This window comes from Fistularia commersonii, chromosome 24, assembly GCF_037954325.1.
Source record: "Fistularia commersonii isolate RoL2024-O1a breed Wild chromosome 24, RoL_Fcom_v1.0, whole genome shotgun sequence".
Classification (NCBI taxonomy): Eukaryota; Metazoa; Chordata; class Actinopteri; order Syngnathiformes; family Fistulariidae; genus Fistularia; species Fistularia commersonii.
In genome coordinates, this window is record NC_141307.1 from 2268672 (window position 1) to 2285413 (window position 16742).

General features: G+C 42.9%; 1 protein-coding gene and 1 long non-coding RNA gene across 4 annotated transcripts; one reads left to right on the plus strand and one right to left on the minus strand.

Moving 5' to 3' along the window:
- Nucleotides 1-890: 890 nt before the first annotated feature.
- LOC147219664 (H-2 class I histocompatibility antigen, K-K alpha chain-like) lies at nucleotides 891-4995 on the minus strand. 3 transcript variants are annotated; one of them, XM_086171297.1, is made up of 8 exons: nucleotides 4841-4971; nucleotides 3945-4211; nucleotides 3512-3790; nucleotides 2790-3080; nucleotides 2336-2437; nucleotides 2172-2189; nucleotides 1909-1991; nucleotides 891-1810 (listed from the first exon to the last, which is right to left on the minus strand). In XM_086171297.1, exons 1-7 carry the CDS (start codon nucleotides 4908-4910, stop codon nucleotides 1933-1935), a joined length of 1086 nt encoding a protein of 361 aa, XP_086027423.1. In that variant the 5' UTR covers nucleotides 4911-4971; the 3' UTR covers nucleotides 891-1810; nucleotides 1909-1932. The 3 variants fall into 3 exon arrangements, with proteins under 3 accessions (XP_086027423.1, XP_086027422.1, XP_086027424.1); XM_086171296.1 differs by having other exon boundaries at nucleotides 892-1810; nucleotides 3512-3808; nucleotides 4841-4995; XM_086171298.1 differs by lacking the exons at nucleotides 891-1810; nucleotides 1909-1991; nucleotides 2172-2189; nucleotides 2336-2437; nucleotides 2790-3080 and having other exon boundaries at nucleotides 3483-3790; nucleotides 4841-4995.
- A 6138-nt stretch (nucleotides 4996-11133) lies between these two features.
- LOC147219665 (uncharacterized) lies at nucleotides 11134-13129 on the plus strand. Its single transcript, XR_015108009.1, has 4 exons — nucleotides 11134-12263; nucleotides 12420-12470; nucleotides 12542-12595; nucleotides 12798-13129. It is a non-coding gene; the product is annotated as an uncharacterized LOC147219665 (long non-coding RNA).
- Nucleotides 13130-16742: the final 3613 nt, after the last annotated feature.

The following is a 16742-nucleotide window of genomic DNA, read 5'->3' on the forward strand; positions in this document are numbered from 1 at the left end:
ATTTTCTCCGAGGGACTTTTTGACCGACCTTGAATACAAAAATGTGCTCGTCTTCCTCACCTTTGTATTGGATGTCTGTGTTTTGTCTGACCGAGTCTTCTTTGGGCTTGGATTTTCTTCTGCAAGTGTCATCGGTGTGGGTTGTGCTTCTGTGATTGCTGCACCATTTTGGCACTGATTTTTGGAGACAAGCTTCGGCCACATGGCCACGGTTTCCACATCCACAGCAGGTCACCGTTGACATGTCCACTTTCATTACATTGTCTGATTTGGGTTTGCTGTGAACCTTTTCAGTCTCTTCGTAACTTCTTAGTTTACTCTTGAACTGGATAAACGTCATTTCTTCACCGCTCTGTGTTACGTGAATGACGAAGGCCTTGTATGGTTCTGGAAGTCCTCTCATAACCACAGCGATCATCGGCTCATCACCTGTTTTGTGTTTCTCAGAGCGGTTACCGCCTTTTCTGCTCTGATCACGGAATCTGTTACTGTTTCGTCGGGCTCCTTCTTGAGTGAGCAAAGTTCGTTGCGCAGGGAAATAATTCGGGGCTTACCCTGGCTGGCGTCGTGATCCCGTCATATTTTCGAAGCTTTTCGACCGTCATCTGCGGCTTCCCTCATTACCGATGATAGACTTTTATCGTCGAGGAGCCGGATAAGCTCAGCGTAGCGTTCTGCATTTTTATCTGGGTCGGGCTCAACAGTTGAAAGTATCGTGTCTCTCAAACAGTCGAGCCGCATGTGTTCCAGAAACTTTACGTCCCAAAGCTCGTAGTTGTTTTCGTCTCCGTCTAAAACCAAACGTTGTCATCTTCCTCCTTTTGTTCGTAGTCTGGGCCCATAACCTGCTGCGTTTACGTTTGCGGCTTCTTCGCTTTCGATATTTCAGGAGGAATACACAAGTTTGCCTTGTTGGAATTGTCTTTTATTTTCTTCTTCACGGCTCCGGAGATCAACAGGGGTCGGCCATGAGACATACAGTATACAATACAGAGTGAGGTAAAACTAAATGTAAAAAATTGAGGTAAAAACTGACGTCAAATTAGCTGAAGTCGCCAAAAAAACTAAACCAAGTCTCAAACCTTGTCATAAAGTGTCGTACATTTCCTGTGAGCAAATACAACATATATTAATATGTAAACTAAAATGTAAACTCAAATAAAACTAATGAGATCACATATCTCAACAGCCGGTGTTGTTCTGATGTCATGTGTCGCCGTCTCAGTCAGGAAGCATCTTTCAATTGCTAGTTGGAGCGAGAAGCGTGGGTGAAATCTCAGTCAAAAAACGCAAAGTATCTCCCGCCGAGCCGCAAAGCACGGCGGCTTTGAGTCCGTTGAAAATAAAACACACTTCAATATCAGCATCAACAATCACGGTGAAATCCAAAAAGTATTTCTGTTCAAGAGGAGGAATATAGAACTGGAAATCTAGTAACCAAATTGGATGTGTGGATGAATAAACGGTGTGTGTGTGTGTGTGTGTGTGTGTGAAAGCCGCCACCAGGTATTATCAGAGTAGATACAGAGCAGTGGTGTTGCACTCAGAGCCAGATCTCAGGATGAATTGTGAACGTGTTGCTGAGAAACATCTTCCAGTGAAGCTGAGCAGGTCATGGATGGAAGGTCTGTCAGTTCAAATCCTGCTTTTATGGAGTAAAATCCTTTTTAAATACACTTTTACAGCCGGTCGTCTTCAGCAATCCAATGTTGAACAAAAAGCTAGATGTTCAACTCCCGATTCCAAATTTCCAGCAGGACTGAAGACGACCTCAACTTTCTTCGGCCTCTTCCGAAATTCATCTGGAAGCCTGAGGAGACACAAAGAACAAAAAGACATCAAACAGCAGACAAAAGAAAACCCACGTCTCCAAGAAACCCTGGAAGGCGGCTTTCAGGAGGAACTCACTGTGTGCAGCGCTGGGTTTGTCCCTCAGGACGAGGAGGAGGAGTCGCCATTGAGTTTCTCCAAAACATCTGCGCTGCTGGAAGCTGGAAGGTCAGAAACACACAATTATCACCGGTCCTGATCCAAACTACAACTAAGTGTCAGGAGGAAACACTTCTTTGGTGGTTTCACAGAGGTTCAGGTGAACATGCTCCACCAGGGACGAAGACTGAGGAGCAACTCCATCCTGCTGATTCAGAGAATCGAAAACGGCTTTTACTTACGAGACGGAGGAGCTTTGGCTGAAATACAAAGAGAAGAGAAATAATTCAGCTTTGCCAGAATAGTTTGCAGACAATGTGTCTCAGAGCCTCACACTGGGACAGAGATGTTTGCAGTGAAGAAGCAGCGACTCAAAGTCAAACATCTGTGTGTGGAGGTCTCTCACCAGACTTCTTCTTGTAGAAGACGTATCCGACGGCAACCAGGACGAGCAGAGCGACAACAATCAGTGTCACAATGACAGCGGTGACGATGTTGCCGTTCTTTGCTGTCGAGCAAAACGCAACACAAATAGTCACCATCTGCACAAGCACACACACACACACACACACACACACACACACACACACACACACACACACACACACACACACACACACACACACACACACACACACACACACACACACACACACACACACACACACACACACCGACGATAGATCCATCTTTCACAGACTGCAGTTGTTAAAGTCTGACTGATCCCGACTTGAATTCTTCAGCAGGAAGAAAAAGCACGAGGTACGACAGAAACGGGAGCTTCATCTCTGAATGTCTGGACGCCGACGGGAAACCAAAGGTCCGTTTCCCACCTTCATCCCCTGTGAGTCCAGTCTTACCGTTGCTCCTGATGGCGTTTCTGTCCAGGACGGTGACCACGTCCTTCTCGACACCGGAGAGCTGAAACACACACTGGTACTTCCTCAGATCTTTGGTCTCGTCCGGGAGCTTCAGGTCGGCGCTCATCTGGAAGGTTCCGTCGGCGTTGGGGAGGATCTCTCCAGACTCCTGAGGGACCTTCTGTCCGTCCTTCCTCCAGAACAGCACGGCTTCCCTGGGGAAGAAACCCGTGGCGTGGCAGCTGACCGGAGAGGAGGGCGTCTTCTGGAGGAGAGACACTCCGGGAAGGTCTGGAGCGTCAAGAGAAACACAGGAGAGATTCACAAAGGAAGGAAGAGAGAAAGACTCACGGACGGGACGGAGATGAAGAGAACGTGGAGGAAAAGAGGGAAGATACAAGATGGTGTGAAGGGATGGAGAGAAGCCAGACCTTCTTCTGCTGCGGACAAATAGGACTGGAATCTAAACTTGCAATATAGAAGAATGAAATCAGCTAGAAAGCAGAAAGAACCCAAGAATCTGCATCCACTGAACAAAGAAGGAAAGAACATTGATTGATTGATTGATTGATTGATTGATTCGGGTTCATTGACAAGAGCAACTATTTTCATGGAAGTCACAAATTCATTTCCTCAAATTCAGCAAGAAAACAAGCAAAGGTTTGAAATGAAACAGAAACACTGTTGTGTTTATGAAACTACGTCAGGTCATGTGATCCTACCTGTTCTCAGCAGGGAGCTCCTCCCGTAGTTTAGATACTTCTTCAGCCACTCAGGACAAACCTGGGTGTGGTACTGCTTCCAGTACTCATTATTGGCCTTGTTATTGTCCCACTTCTGTTTGGTGATGAAAGCCTGTGTTCTCGGAGCGATCCATGTCAGTGTCTTCAGGTCAAATGATATGAAATCTTCTCCATCATAAGAGAACTGATGAAATCCATTCACTTCTCCAGTCTCATTGTTCCACTCACAGCCGTACATCCTCTGGAGAATGTGGACTCCTGAGAGAGAGACAGAAGCTGCAGTGAACCAGAGTGAGATCTCAGCACAGTCTGCTGCGTTTATTATGGGATGGACATCAACTCGGTGTCACTGGTGTGTGTGTGTGTGTGTGTGTGTGTGTGTGTGTGTGTGTGTGTGTGTGTGTGAACAAACCTCCAGTCTGGTTGAAACGCTGCTTTGCAGTTTCAATGTTGCCTTTGAAGACCTGCTGGTCCCCCAGGGAGATCTGGGTGTTCCTCTCCCAGTACTCTGGATCACCTGCTGAGACTTTGTCCATCCAGTCCTGTTTGGGTTCTGCTCTCTTGGTGTTGCTGTCATAGTGAAACATCTGAACTTCATCCACCAAACCCACAGTCACAAACTCTGGGAAGTTCAGGACTTGAGAGGATGCCGTGTAGAAATACTTCAGGGAGTGAATCACTGTAAGAGATATTTCATGCAGTGATTACATTTTGTGATGAACACTTCTATAAACAGCTTTAAGCAGTTCCTCAAAGATGTCAAAAAGTGCATCACAGACACATCCTGGTCATTTCTGCTGAGCAGTCAGTGAATGATGGAACTTTTCTTCACAAAACTTTGAATTCATCTGAAAAGCAGTCCAACATTCAGACAGAAATACTGCAAGTCGATCTCAAAGTGAAGGATTATTTCCAGGTGGAGGGAATATTAGCTTTTCAATACCGTCTCGGGTTCAACTTTAAAAAAGTCTTTATTCAAATTTGAACGAACGAAACTCCACGATTTATTGGATAAAACTGATTTTATTTCGCCATTTTCCCGAAAGTTCATTCTTCATCGTGTATTTCCTGGATCTCTTCTTCTGCTTTCTCTTTAGCTTTGGAATGATCTTGAAGCCCAAACAATGTACATATTTGGTCTCATCTCCTCTGAACTCTAACTAAGAACTAATAACTACAGTTTCCATCAGATTATAAATGAGCAGAGTTTAGAAGAAACACTGAAGATGATCTTTGGACCAAAATAACATGAGTCGCTGACTCGTAGAGTCAAACCTTAGAAAAAGCTCTTCTGGCGAAATGACTTACCAGCCGTCACGCTGGACGTTCCCATGACAACCGCAACAAGTAGAAAGACGTTCATTGTCGCCGGTCGCATCTTCAGGTCTGCAGATCCTTCAGACGTTCACGGATTGTTGGACCTTCAAGGTAGAAGATCGAGTCCTAAATGAAGGATCGGATGGCAGGAGGATGGAATAAACCACCGTCTGAGCCAATGAGAATTCAGATTTGGCGGCGACGTCACGGGTCACCAGGCAAACCGAAATTCTACGGCTCAAAGCGAAAGTAGAAAAACGACGCAGTTGTTTTTATCCACTTTATGAGGCGATTTCAAGACAAATACGATCCATTTCCAGTTTCCCGACTTGTTTTTGTTCCGCAGTCATATTATAGCTTTCCGATCAAAGTTTAAAAGTATATTTGTTGTTTAAGGTTATTAAACTGTTTCCACAAATATTTTCTGCGAGTCTCATTAATATTTGAAAGAAAACGAGTCTTTATTCTTCATTGAATTTGTGTCACAATTTGTGAATTTGCCTGATTACCTGGAAATCTTAAAATGCAGAGGCTGGAACAGAAACCACTGGCGGTTCCAGCGTCTGTAACCGAACTAATCGATCAAAGTTTCACTTATGTTCTGTCAGGAAACGGATTAATTTTCTGGGAGATTACAGTTCTTACAAGGTTACAAGAAGTTTGTGGCGCTGCAGTGAAACTATTCGTGTTCTTCTGCTCTTTATGAAAATATCCAAATATCACCGTCAAACATGAAAACCGTGAGAGTTTCCAGAGACGGGGCCAAAGGCTGGAGCAGTGCGCCCCCTAGTGGACGCCAGCGGAACTGCAACCGTTTCTCACAGGAACTGCGAAGCCCAAACATTGAGGAAGAAAATGGATTTGATCACATTTGTCCACAACCACACTGTCTGCCTGGAAAACAAAGATGGTATCTCTGCCCTTTAAGTGTTTGCAAACACTTTCATGCGGATTTCATTGCTATTTGAAAGAAAACATGTGGCTTCCTTATAATTGAATTTCCAGAGTGTGTGTTTGTGCATCAGCCTCTGACAGATGATATCATGATCAGTGTCAAATATCTCAACCAGTTCCAAATGAATTTGTGTCAGGTTGTCGGTCTCAGCGGGTTCATCAGCTGGAGTGAACGTGAAACCAAAGAAGTGAAGATGCTGTCGGTGCATTCATTCAAATCAAGCAAGGATGAAAAAAGCATAAGATCGACTTTATTGATTCCCATCGGCGAAATTCTTTGTCACAGCAGCGAAATAGTTATAGCGTCACTAAATATGAACCTAAATTAAGTAGAGAGAATATTAGAAGACAATTAGAAAACAGCAAAGACATCCACAAATAAACAGACAGCAGAGATAAGAATGGACAACAGGATGGAATAATATAAAATAGACAATAAGGGTCAAAAATAGACAACCAAAAGTAAACGACAACATAAAGAGAGTGACGATAGCAATGACAAGATTAAGATAAATAAAGAAAAACAGGCAGGATGCGGGTGGGCTGAGACCAACAAGGATAAAACAGACAGCAGAGTGAGGGCACGACCTGTGAGTGGGAGAGGTCGTGAGGTCGCGGTAGCACAGACGCTCCTCCGGACGGTCAGAGTTGTGTGTTTTCCTCCAGTCTGATGGCCGTGGGCACAAAGGAGCGTCTGAAGCGTCCAATTCTGCACCGGCGTGGGATGAACCGTTGTCTGAGAGAGACACCCGTAGGCCACAGCTCGTGGTGCAGGGGGCGGCAGGGATTGTCCAGGTCTGTCCTTCACCCTGGTTCACCCTGGTCCAGATTCGGTCCCGCCACCGAGCGTGCTTTCCTCACTATCGCGTTGAGCGTGTTGACCTCACCGAACCTGGCACCGCCCCAGTGCCCTGGCTACCACAGACCTTGGAAGGCCTTGAGGAGCTACAGACGCCAAACCACCTCAGTATCCTCAGGAAAAACATCCTGCTCTGACCCTTCCTGTAGAGTGCATCGGTGTTGTGTGTCCAGTCCGGTTTACTGTGAACGTGGACCCCAAGGTACTTGTAGGAGTCCACTAGCTCCAGCTCCTCACCCTGGATGGAGACCGGTACCTGAAAAAAGATAAAGAACACTTTAAAACTGATTATGTTCCATCTGCTTAGTCTTTTAAGTTACCTTTGTACCCGAAACCAAGGATTTTGCAGGAAAGAAAGGCCGTGACATTGAGTTTTATCGTACTGAGAACGCCGGTGAGTTGAGCGCGTTTTTGTCCTCTGCGAAATCGGCCCTTGCTAGCCACACAGGGAGATGAGCATTTAGCCCACGGACAAGAAGGATTCCTATAAAACCAGTCGGAGTAGATGTCGAGAACTGCGTTAGGAGTTATTACAGTTACAAATGCACTCAGCGTTCATGTTTTATCCACTTTGGTATATCCTATATCATTGTGTTTGTCTGATTCCAAGAGGCAAATGCTCTCATTGCTGCTGCTGCATCATCGCGTGGCCGGCAGAGGAGCCTACTGAACTGCATCCGAGCATTAAAAGCGACATGGAGAAGAAGAAGTACACTTATGACAACTTTACACTTTTGACTTTTTATTTGACAACATGTTGTTTGAAATGTGTTACGTTGATATGTGTCGGCCACTCCATCTACAAGGCTTCAACCTAGAGATTAAGTACAAGAGGGGTGGTGATAATATCCTGGCTGACACTCTGTCACGAGCATTCACTGAATAATGCCTGTTTTTCCTTTTTTTCAACAGATGTTGATTTTTGGCAGTGAGGGTGTTACTTCCCTCGGGTCATCGCATGTGTTTTGGGGTGTTTTCATCTGTGGCACTGTTTCCCTCTCTCTATTGTTTTTTTCAAGATCTTTAATTCTATCTCTTTATTTTCTTGAGTAATTGTCACTATTTATATTGTTTTCACTTTATTTATATTGTCGTTTAGTTCTGATTGTGTATTTTTCACCCTTACTATTCCTTATTGTTGTCCATTACTATCCCTGTTGTTGTTTTATCTGTTGTCTATTTATTTGTGGACGTCTTGCTATCTCCTGTCTCTATTTATATTTATACTATATATTTTTTGTTTCTTTATTTATCTATTGACATCATAAGTGTTACACTGCGGTAAAAAATGACTTTTCCCCCCTGTAGATGGATGAAGTTGATCTTATGTTATTCTATGTTGCAGATAATTGGGAGCAGCTGAGAGCGTTTAGTAAATGCTAATTGGTCGCGGCCTCCTATTGGTCCCTGCCAGGGCGCCGGCCTTATTATACTGGCCCATACGTCATTTCCGGGAGACGCCAGGGCTTTGGGGAGAGCTAGTTCAACGTTGTTTGGTCTCTTTTGACTGGCGAAGCACACTTTTCTCTTGTTTTTTCTTTTAGATTCGACGCTTTCGTGGTGAATTATTGTTTTGCTTCTTTATTTTATTTGGGAATTGGGCTTATTAAAGCGAAGCCAAGGCTCGGTGTCGTGCCAGCATGAAGTTGTTTCGTGTCGGGGAAGGTAAGTCGGGACCAGAGTTGTCGTGGTTTGCTTTCTGTTTGGGTAAGTTGCACATCAGTTTTTTGACTTACACTTTTTCTTTGTTGAATAAAAGTGTGTTGCGGACTTCTTTGCTTAAATAACTTTCCGAATCTCCCCCTCCCCCGGTGATCTTTGCACCTGTGCTCGTCTGTTTAGGCTTACGGAAGGCTGGTTTTACGGGACTGAAGACACTCGTGGACGCTGATTTATTTATTTTTTTCCCCTCTATTTTTGACTGTCTGGTGGAGGAACAACTTTTGTGAGTGTCAATCAGGAGTTGAATTTGACTGCAATGTTTCTAAATTGCAGTCATGTCTATGGTAGAATAACTTAAAGATGCTATTGTCTGTCTGCACTAAGGACCAATTCATAAAGAGCAAGCGTGATTTCAATTCATCTATTGACTGATAGGACACTTAAAGATTTGTTTAAAGCTGTTCGATGAGGACGAGTCAAAATCTTTGTTAGGTAAGCTTATTATTTCAGCTTTAGTTTCATCAGGTAAGAGACATGTTTCGCATCTGGAAGTTAAAATCAGGCAATACTCGTTCGAGGCGGCGGCATGATGATGTGCTGTAAGAATCCTCGAACTGAAATGGCTAGAATTATTAAAATTTGATGCTCCTGAGAGAGAATGATGTAAAGAAACTGTCCAAATGTGCTTCCTTTCTTTTCTGTCCAGGTAGGTGATGCTGATTCAGTTCCTCTGATGGGCGATTGTGACGTCGTGCCTCACATGCAACTCCTTCTGCTCCCGATGTTAGTAACGCAGCTGCAAATGCTTCAGTTTGGTTTGGGCCGCCACCATTCCATGTCAGTCGGTATGTTGCACGGTTCTCCTTGTAATGAATGTGAGGTAGAGAAATATTTTTTTCTTGAGTTGCAATGCACAGTCTGTATTCTGCTTGAACTGCAACAGGGCTGAGAGTATCAGGCTGGAAAAATGCAATACTAACACTGACCAGTTGTTCCAAGAGGCAGAGAAATTCCACGGTCTTAAAGTGTCAGGATAATGTTTGCAAGTGTCTGAGAATTGGTGCTCTTAGAAATTGCCAACATGAGAGCCCAACAAAGGGTTGATGTTTGACTGTCCTTTGAATGGCTCATGTGTTTTTACTGCATGTCCTATGTAAAAATGCTGGTAATTCACATGATTAATTCAGTTTATGATCAATTTCTTTGAGGGGAAGGTTTCACCTGCTATTCCTGTTAATGCCACATGACCCAGGCTCTGCCTTTACTGATTGCAACTGTCCAAAGAATTAATTTGAGCCCTAATTTGAATTGTGAAAGTGGCAACGTTCCGGGATGAACGGTTTTCAGTTCCTCGTTGGAATGATTTGGGGGTTTAGATGTTCTCTTCCTGAAGTCTTTTGATCCCTTGAGTACAGTAAAGTATTGACGTGGTAAAGAAACAGCGAGTAAAACCTTGTCAAATCTGTTTTCAAGGTTACCCTGTCAGGTGGTTCCTGCTAAATTTCAGTTGTGTCTTCTGACTTTGCCCATGGCTATGATTTTGCTGGTCATTTGAGCATTAAGTTCCCACTGCATCTTTTTTCTGGCCTGGTTAAAGTGTGATTGTGATCCTGTCACTCGTCACTGCTGTCAGCTAGCAGGGAAACAAATCCGTTATTCCTGCTGCTCCTCTTTGTCCTATTCTGTCATTCGAACCATTTTAGCGTTTAACTTTATTGTTTGACTTGCCAGAGACAAATCTTGCCGCAAGTTTCTCCTGACAATCGTGTGTGTGTCGCCACTTGCTGACGCGCATGTTTTTTCTTGACCTTCACGCTGCCAAAAGTGATCACACGGCTCTGGATGAAGGCTCCCTGTGTATCCTGGTTCCAAAACCAGATGGCACAACTTGTGTTTGCAGACTTAAGAGAAGTCAATGCTGCCATGTTTGACTGAGCTCAACCAACTTAAAGGCATTGGCAGGTGCCGCTTAAATCTCCCCCTTCGTTCCCCTGACTGTTTGGGCTTAAAATGCTCCTGCCATGTTCAAACAGGCCTTCAAAAGTGTAGTGTACCTAGATGACCTTGTTTTGAGTTTGTCCTCTTTGTCTAGTCATCTCACCGTAGTTGGTGTTCCAACGGTTACGTGAAGCCTCTCTGACCTTGAACTCAGCATGGGGTCTGCCAGTTCTTGGAGTTGAGTGGCCGGCTACAACTGTAGCGTCTGTTGCGACTTCTCAGACAGTTTTGCCACTGACCAATCTTTGAAACTGTTGAATTTGTGTAGTCTAATGACTGAGTCTGCTTTTCAGAACGCTAAGGCTTTTGCAGCTCCCCGGTGCTCGGTACCCCAACTTCAACCGTCCCTTCGAATGGATGCGAGCGCGGCTCCTTCAGGCTGGAACAGATGGGTTTATCATCCTTTCTGATACTTTCCAAAAAGTTTCTGAAATTGGAACCCGCCAAGGACTTTCCTCTGTTTGCATTGTTAATAAACACTTCCCATAACTCGTGTCTGCATACTTTCGTTCCCAACCTCTCGTTCGGTCTCACGGCCCTAGACGGGGCCTCCCCGATCCTACATAAATGCAGAGGGTTGCGTCAGGAAGGGCGTCAGACATGACTTGCCACTTGAACCTAAGAATCTTATACCAGGTCAACTTAGACCTGCAGGGTGCCAGTGGAAATTGGTTTACTGTGAATTGAAGGTGTTTTTGGTAGAGGAAAGGAAAGTCTGGTACAGAGTAGGGACTTTGAATATTGTGATGACAGGAAAAGGTAGAATTGGCTGACATGATGCAGAGAAGGAAGGTGGATATACTGTGTCCAGGAGCAAAGCTAGATGCTCAGAGCAAGGAAGAGAACTGAAGTTACATTGAAGATGTGATGCAGAATGTACCTGGAGATAAGCAGACTTCAATGGACAGGTTTGGTATACAGTATAGGAACGCGGAGGGAAAGATGGTGGTTGACTTTGCAGAAAGGATGGAAATGGCTTTAGTGAATATTCTTTTAAGGCGACTTATGAGCGGCGGTTGGGAGCATGCAGGTAGACTACATCTTGTACAGATGAGATCAGCTGAAGATATTGGGATGATCAGTTGGCTGACATGATGCAGAAAAGGACGGTGGATGTACTGTGTGTCCAGGAGAACAGGTGCAGAGCTAGATGCTCAGAGCAGATTTTGTTGTACTGACAGGAAGAGAAATGGAGTAAGAGTTACCTTGAAGGAGGACTTTGAGGAATGTTCTGGGGGTGAAAAGTCAGACTTGAGTCTGAACTTGAGGGGGTGATGCTCAGTGTTAGTGGCTATGCGCCTTAGGTGGGATGGGAGTTAGATGAAGTGGAACTTGGTGCAGACTTAAATGGACATGTTGGTGAAGGCAAGAGGTGATGGGCAGGTTTGGTATCCAGTATAGCAACATGGAGGGAAAGATGGTGGTGGACTTTGCAAAAAGGATGGAAATGGCTTCAGTGAATACATATTTAATGAGGTGACTCAAAAGCGGTGCAGGTAGACTACATTTTTCTACAGGTGAGGTCATCTGAAGATTGCAAAGTTGTCGGTTTGTTGAATAACTTTTGAACACAAAAAGTAGTGTTCACCTGACCTGAAGTGCTTTGAGGGCAGAGTGCCCCTGAGGACTTCCCTTTGGGATATTGTCTCTGTAGGCACTCAATACAAGTTCTGTCACTAAAGATGACTGGTCACCCAAGTGACTGCTTGTTGGATTTGAAGGCAGACTGGGAATGTGCATTTATATCCAGAGATTGTAATCTAAGAGCCCACAAATGGACATTAGAAGTGCTTGGCAAAATAATGGTAAGTGAGGTCCTTCATTTTTATAATGTTGTTTTGTGTTAAACACAATGTCAATTCATTGCTGCATCCCTAAATGGTTTCTTTGTGCTTGTTGTAGGTGTGGTGATCCCCAGAAGTATGGTATCTGAGAGCCAAGGTAGTGTTTGCAATATGGATAGTTTTGTGTAAAGTTAGCAAATCCTGTTGCTGTATATTTTTCCTAATTTTAAATGTTTGCATTTTTAATTTTTTTCTAGTCTTTTTTTAATTTGTTGTTTTTTTTTTTTTCTTGTTCTTTTTCAAAAAATCAAAGTATCCTTCCCTCCTGGGAACTGGGAATTTGCATCCAGAAACTACCCTGAAGGTAAGAGAAGCCTTCATGGATTGTTGTTGTAATGTTTATTTTTCAAACTGTCATGAGAATCTGTTTTTCAGATTGTCCTCTAAGAGTCCACAAATGTACCTCCCTATCTGCTTGGCAAAATAATGGTAAGTGATGTCCTTATTTTTTCATGTTGATTTTGTATGTCATTTTGTGTTAAACACAATTGATATTTAACAGCAGTGACTTTACTTTAGTCCGTAACGTGTTTAAGATGGATTGTTGTCTTGGTAGAGGTTTTCTTTGTATATGTGCAAATCAATGTAATGTGTTTCACACTGCATCCCTAAATGTTGTCTATGTGCTTAGGTGTCCTGATCCCCAGAAGTTGTGTATGCAACAGAGCCAAGGTAGTGTCTGCAAAATGGATAGTTGTGTAAAGTTAGCAAAGTTTTTTTAATGCTTGCAGTTGTCCTGTTTTAAAAATCTTTCTTTGTTTTTGTAAAACATTTTTTGTATCTTTTTCCAAAAAAATGAAGTTTTTTAATCCTGTTGCTGTATGTTTGAGTCTTAATTTTTTCTCCTTTAACTTTAAATTTTTTTTTCTAGTTTTTTTAATTTGTATTTTTTCCAATTTTCTTTTTACTTTCAAAATTTTCCTCTTGTTCTCTTAAAAAAAAAAAAAACAACAATAAAGTATCTTCCCCCAAAAATGTGTGTCTGGGGCCCCTATGTGGAAAAAACCTAAGTCCCACAGCTGTTTTTTTTTTTTTAATTTCTCGAGCAGGGCGGCTTCTACGATATTTTGTGATTTAATGCATATTCAGCATGCTGCATTTTTGAGAGGCCATGCATTGTCTCGAATGTCTTCTCAATTTTAAAGCGCGTTAGGTTGTCTTTTGAGAGTTTTGCCATTTTTGAAGAAGACGTTTGTAAGAAATACAAGAGTTCAACCGCTGTTTTGAACAAGAAAGAAAACCTTGAATCGTCCAGCACTCATTTGCAGGAGAAGAATGCCCTGTCTTGGAATTGGACCAAACCCGCACAGACTATCTGATAATAAGTATTATTAATATCTGAAATTCACAATAAAATCTCACAACAAGGAAGAAATAGCAACAGCGCCACCTTGTGGCCATTCTGAAGAATGCACCCACCCCAGCGACGTTTGGAAGAAATATTTTATAAGAAATATAAATATAAGAGTCGACCAGCTGTTTTTAACCAGAAAGAAAACTTTGAATCGTCCAGTTTGCAGGAGAAGACGTGCTGCTGCAAAGATGGAAGAATGATGATTGATGATGATGATTTCCACTTCTCAGTCACATGCCGGCCGTCCAGTTGTCCATTCCGAACACATTCTGTCAACTCAAAAACAAAGAAATAATGAAGGTTACCAGTGTTTGGATCTGTTGCATCCACACACAGAGACACACAAGTGTGTCCGCTATCCATTCCTGTCTTGTAAGTTATGAACGCCTTTAGGTTTCTTTTTAAAGTGTCATTAAACACGGAAAATGAAAGTAAGATGAATAATAGACTCCCACCGCCAGGGGGCGCTCTAGATATTTTTGCTTCACATTTATACATTTAGATTCCCTGGACGGAATACGCGAAGCTTCCGCTAATAACTTCCGGTTTAGCCCTTGACCGCTTCATCCGAGATACATCGAGTGGTTCTACATCTTTTAAACTGTAGAGATGTCACAGATCGAGGTCAATCAAGTCGGAATCACTCCATGAGTCATTCTTAGGCTTTCTAAATCAATAAAATGATCCCTTGTGTTGATGTCTAGCCTTTCTGAACACATTTTGAGGTAAGTTTTGGGCAAATTGCGTCACGCTAGCGCCGCCATATTGCCACCTTTAAACCCGAGGAATCTCACAACACGAGGTTGAAGTCATAGCGCCCTCTTGTGGCTTGGCGGGGTAACTGCAGCTAATATGCATTTTCTGTCCTGTTTACAGTCGGGTTCTAATGACCTCTTTGGGGGGAATTTCTTGCTCGTTTTTACCACAATTATAGCAGATATTTAGTGATTTAATGCATATTCAACATAATGCATTTTTGGAGATTTAATGCCATTGTCTCGAATGTCTTTTCAATTTTAAAGAGCTGAAAAGTTGTCTTTTGAGAGTTTATGTCTGGCTAATTTGAAGTGGAAGCATGGGGTATTTAATTTTATTTAGCATGGGGTCCTTTACGTCACCAAGCAAGTGGAAAAAAAAGCTGCATTTCCAGATTTTGAGAATAATGCTGACTATGAATGACTATGAATGACTACAAAGATTGTTACATATAACTTTTATTTCAAAGCACAATAAATCTAGGTCTCAGTGTTCAGAGTAATACATAAAGCCCAATAAGAATGCCCTGTCTCGATATTGGACCAAATACGCACAGACTAATAATAATAAGTATTAATATCTTAAATTCACAGTCAAAATCTCACAACTGAGAAGAAATAGAAACAGCGCCCTCTTGTGGCCATTCTGAAGAATGCACTCATCCCAGCGAGGTTTGGAAGAAGGGTTTCCACTTCTCAGTCACCTGCTTGCCGTCCAGCTGTCCAGTCAGAATCTATCCTGTCAACTCGAAAACAAAGAAATTATTAACAGTGTTTGGATCAGTTTCATTCTCTCTCTTTTTCTCTCTCACACACACACAAGTAATTACACATGCAACTTTTGCCCTTTCAAGAACTAAATAAAGCAATCTGGGCAGAACATTCATATGGATACTTTTTACTCGACCTAAGAGGGAGACAAACTAGTAATATGCTGGAATATTTGATGATAGTTTACAGTTTTGAGGTTATGTAGAGATGGGGATTATGGACGCCTAAATATTCTATGCCTTCTTCGGGCAATCTGACCTTACTCTGTAGCTTAACTGTTTTACCTTATATCCAGAATAATACTTATAACTATAACGTTCTGGAGGTGAAAAGAAGAAGATCCTTTCCATGCGGAAAGGATGGAAATGGGTTTAGTGAATCCATTTCATAAGGTGACTTATGAAGGTAGACTATCTTGTATAGACGAGGTCATCTGAAGGAGGTCGGTAGGAGTGGAGCCAGACGGCACAGGACGGTGGTTTGTAGGATGAAGATCAAGGGGACAAAGTGGTGGAGGCTGAAAAAGGAGGAGTCCTAAAAGGTCGTGTGAGGTCACGGCGAGCTCTCAGATGTCTGGACGACTCCAGCTAATGTGGTCGGGGAGACGGGTCGGCGAGCGCTCGGTGTGTCGTCTGGACTCGCTGTGTTGAATGAGAAAGGTTTTATCCGTCTCCGGGGGTCGTTATTTGTCGGCCACTCTATCTACAAGGCTTCAACCTAGAGATTTAGTACAAGAGAGGTGGTGATAATATCCTGGCTGACACTCTGTCACGAGCATTCGGTGAATAATGCCTGTTTTTCCTTTTTTTTCTTCAACAGATGTTGGTTTTTGGCGGTGGGGGTGTTTTCATCTGTGGCACTGTTTCCCTCTCTCTATTGTTTTTTTTCAAGATCTTTAATTCTATCTCTTTATTTTCTTGAGTAAAATTGTCACTATTTATATTGTTTTCACTCTATGTTGTCGTTTACTTCTGGTTGTGTATTTTTCACCCTTACTATTCCTTTATGTTTACCATTATTATCCCTGATGTTGTGTTGTTGTATCTGTTGCCTATTTATTTGTGGATGTCTTGCTATCTTCTTTCTCTATTTTTATTTATACTATATATTTTTATTTATTTTTGACATTATAACAATGACACTGCTGTGAAAAATGATTTCTCCTCTGCAGATGGATCAAGTTGATCTTATGTTATTCTATATTGCAGATAATTGGGAGCAGCTGAAAGCATTTAGTAAATGCTAATTGGTCGCGGCCTCCTATTGGTCCGTGCCAGGATGGCGGCCTTTTTATACCGGCTGCGACGTCATTTCCAGGAGATGCCGAGGCTCTGAGGAGAACCTGCTGAGTGCTGGATGGTCGCGTTTCGCTGTGGAATTGCAAGAGGTGTCTTGCACACATTGAGTTGCTGCGCTTCATCTTAGTGTTGGAAGGTAAGAAGGAACCAGAGGTTGCGCTTTAATTTTTTTCCTTCAATTAAACTTATTTACTGTATGGTTTTTGCTGCCTTTTTCCACTCCATTTTTGCATCTTTGGGGGAACAAAGACCGTTTTGCTCTGCTTTTTTCTTTTTTTTTTTTTTTCTTCCCTGTCTAAGTAGGTGTTGCTGATTCATCTCCTCTGATGGGCGATCGTGACCCCGTGCCTTCACAAGCAACTCATCAGGTTCGTCTGTCCGGAACGCAATGCTTGGCT

Coding starts and splice junctions, on each gene's coding strand:
- LOC147219664 (XM_086171296.1), bottom strand. CDS start 4,910: ATGCGACCGGCGACAATGAACGTCTTTCTACTTGTTGCGGTTGTCATG. Junction 3,081..3,511: donor GAGCTCCCTGCTGAGAACAG/GTAGGATCACAT, acceptor TTGACGCTCCAG/ACCTTCCCGGAGTGTCTCTC. Junction 2,438..2,789: donor AAACGCCATCAGGAGCAACG/GTAAGACTGGAC, acceptor TTTGCTCGACAG/CAAAGAACGGCAACATCGTC.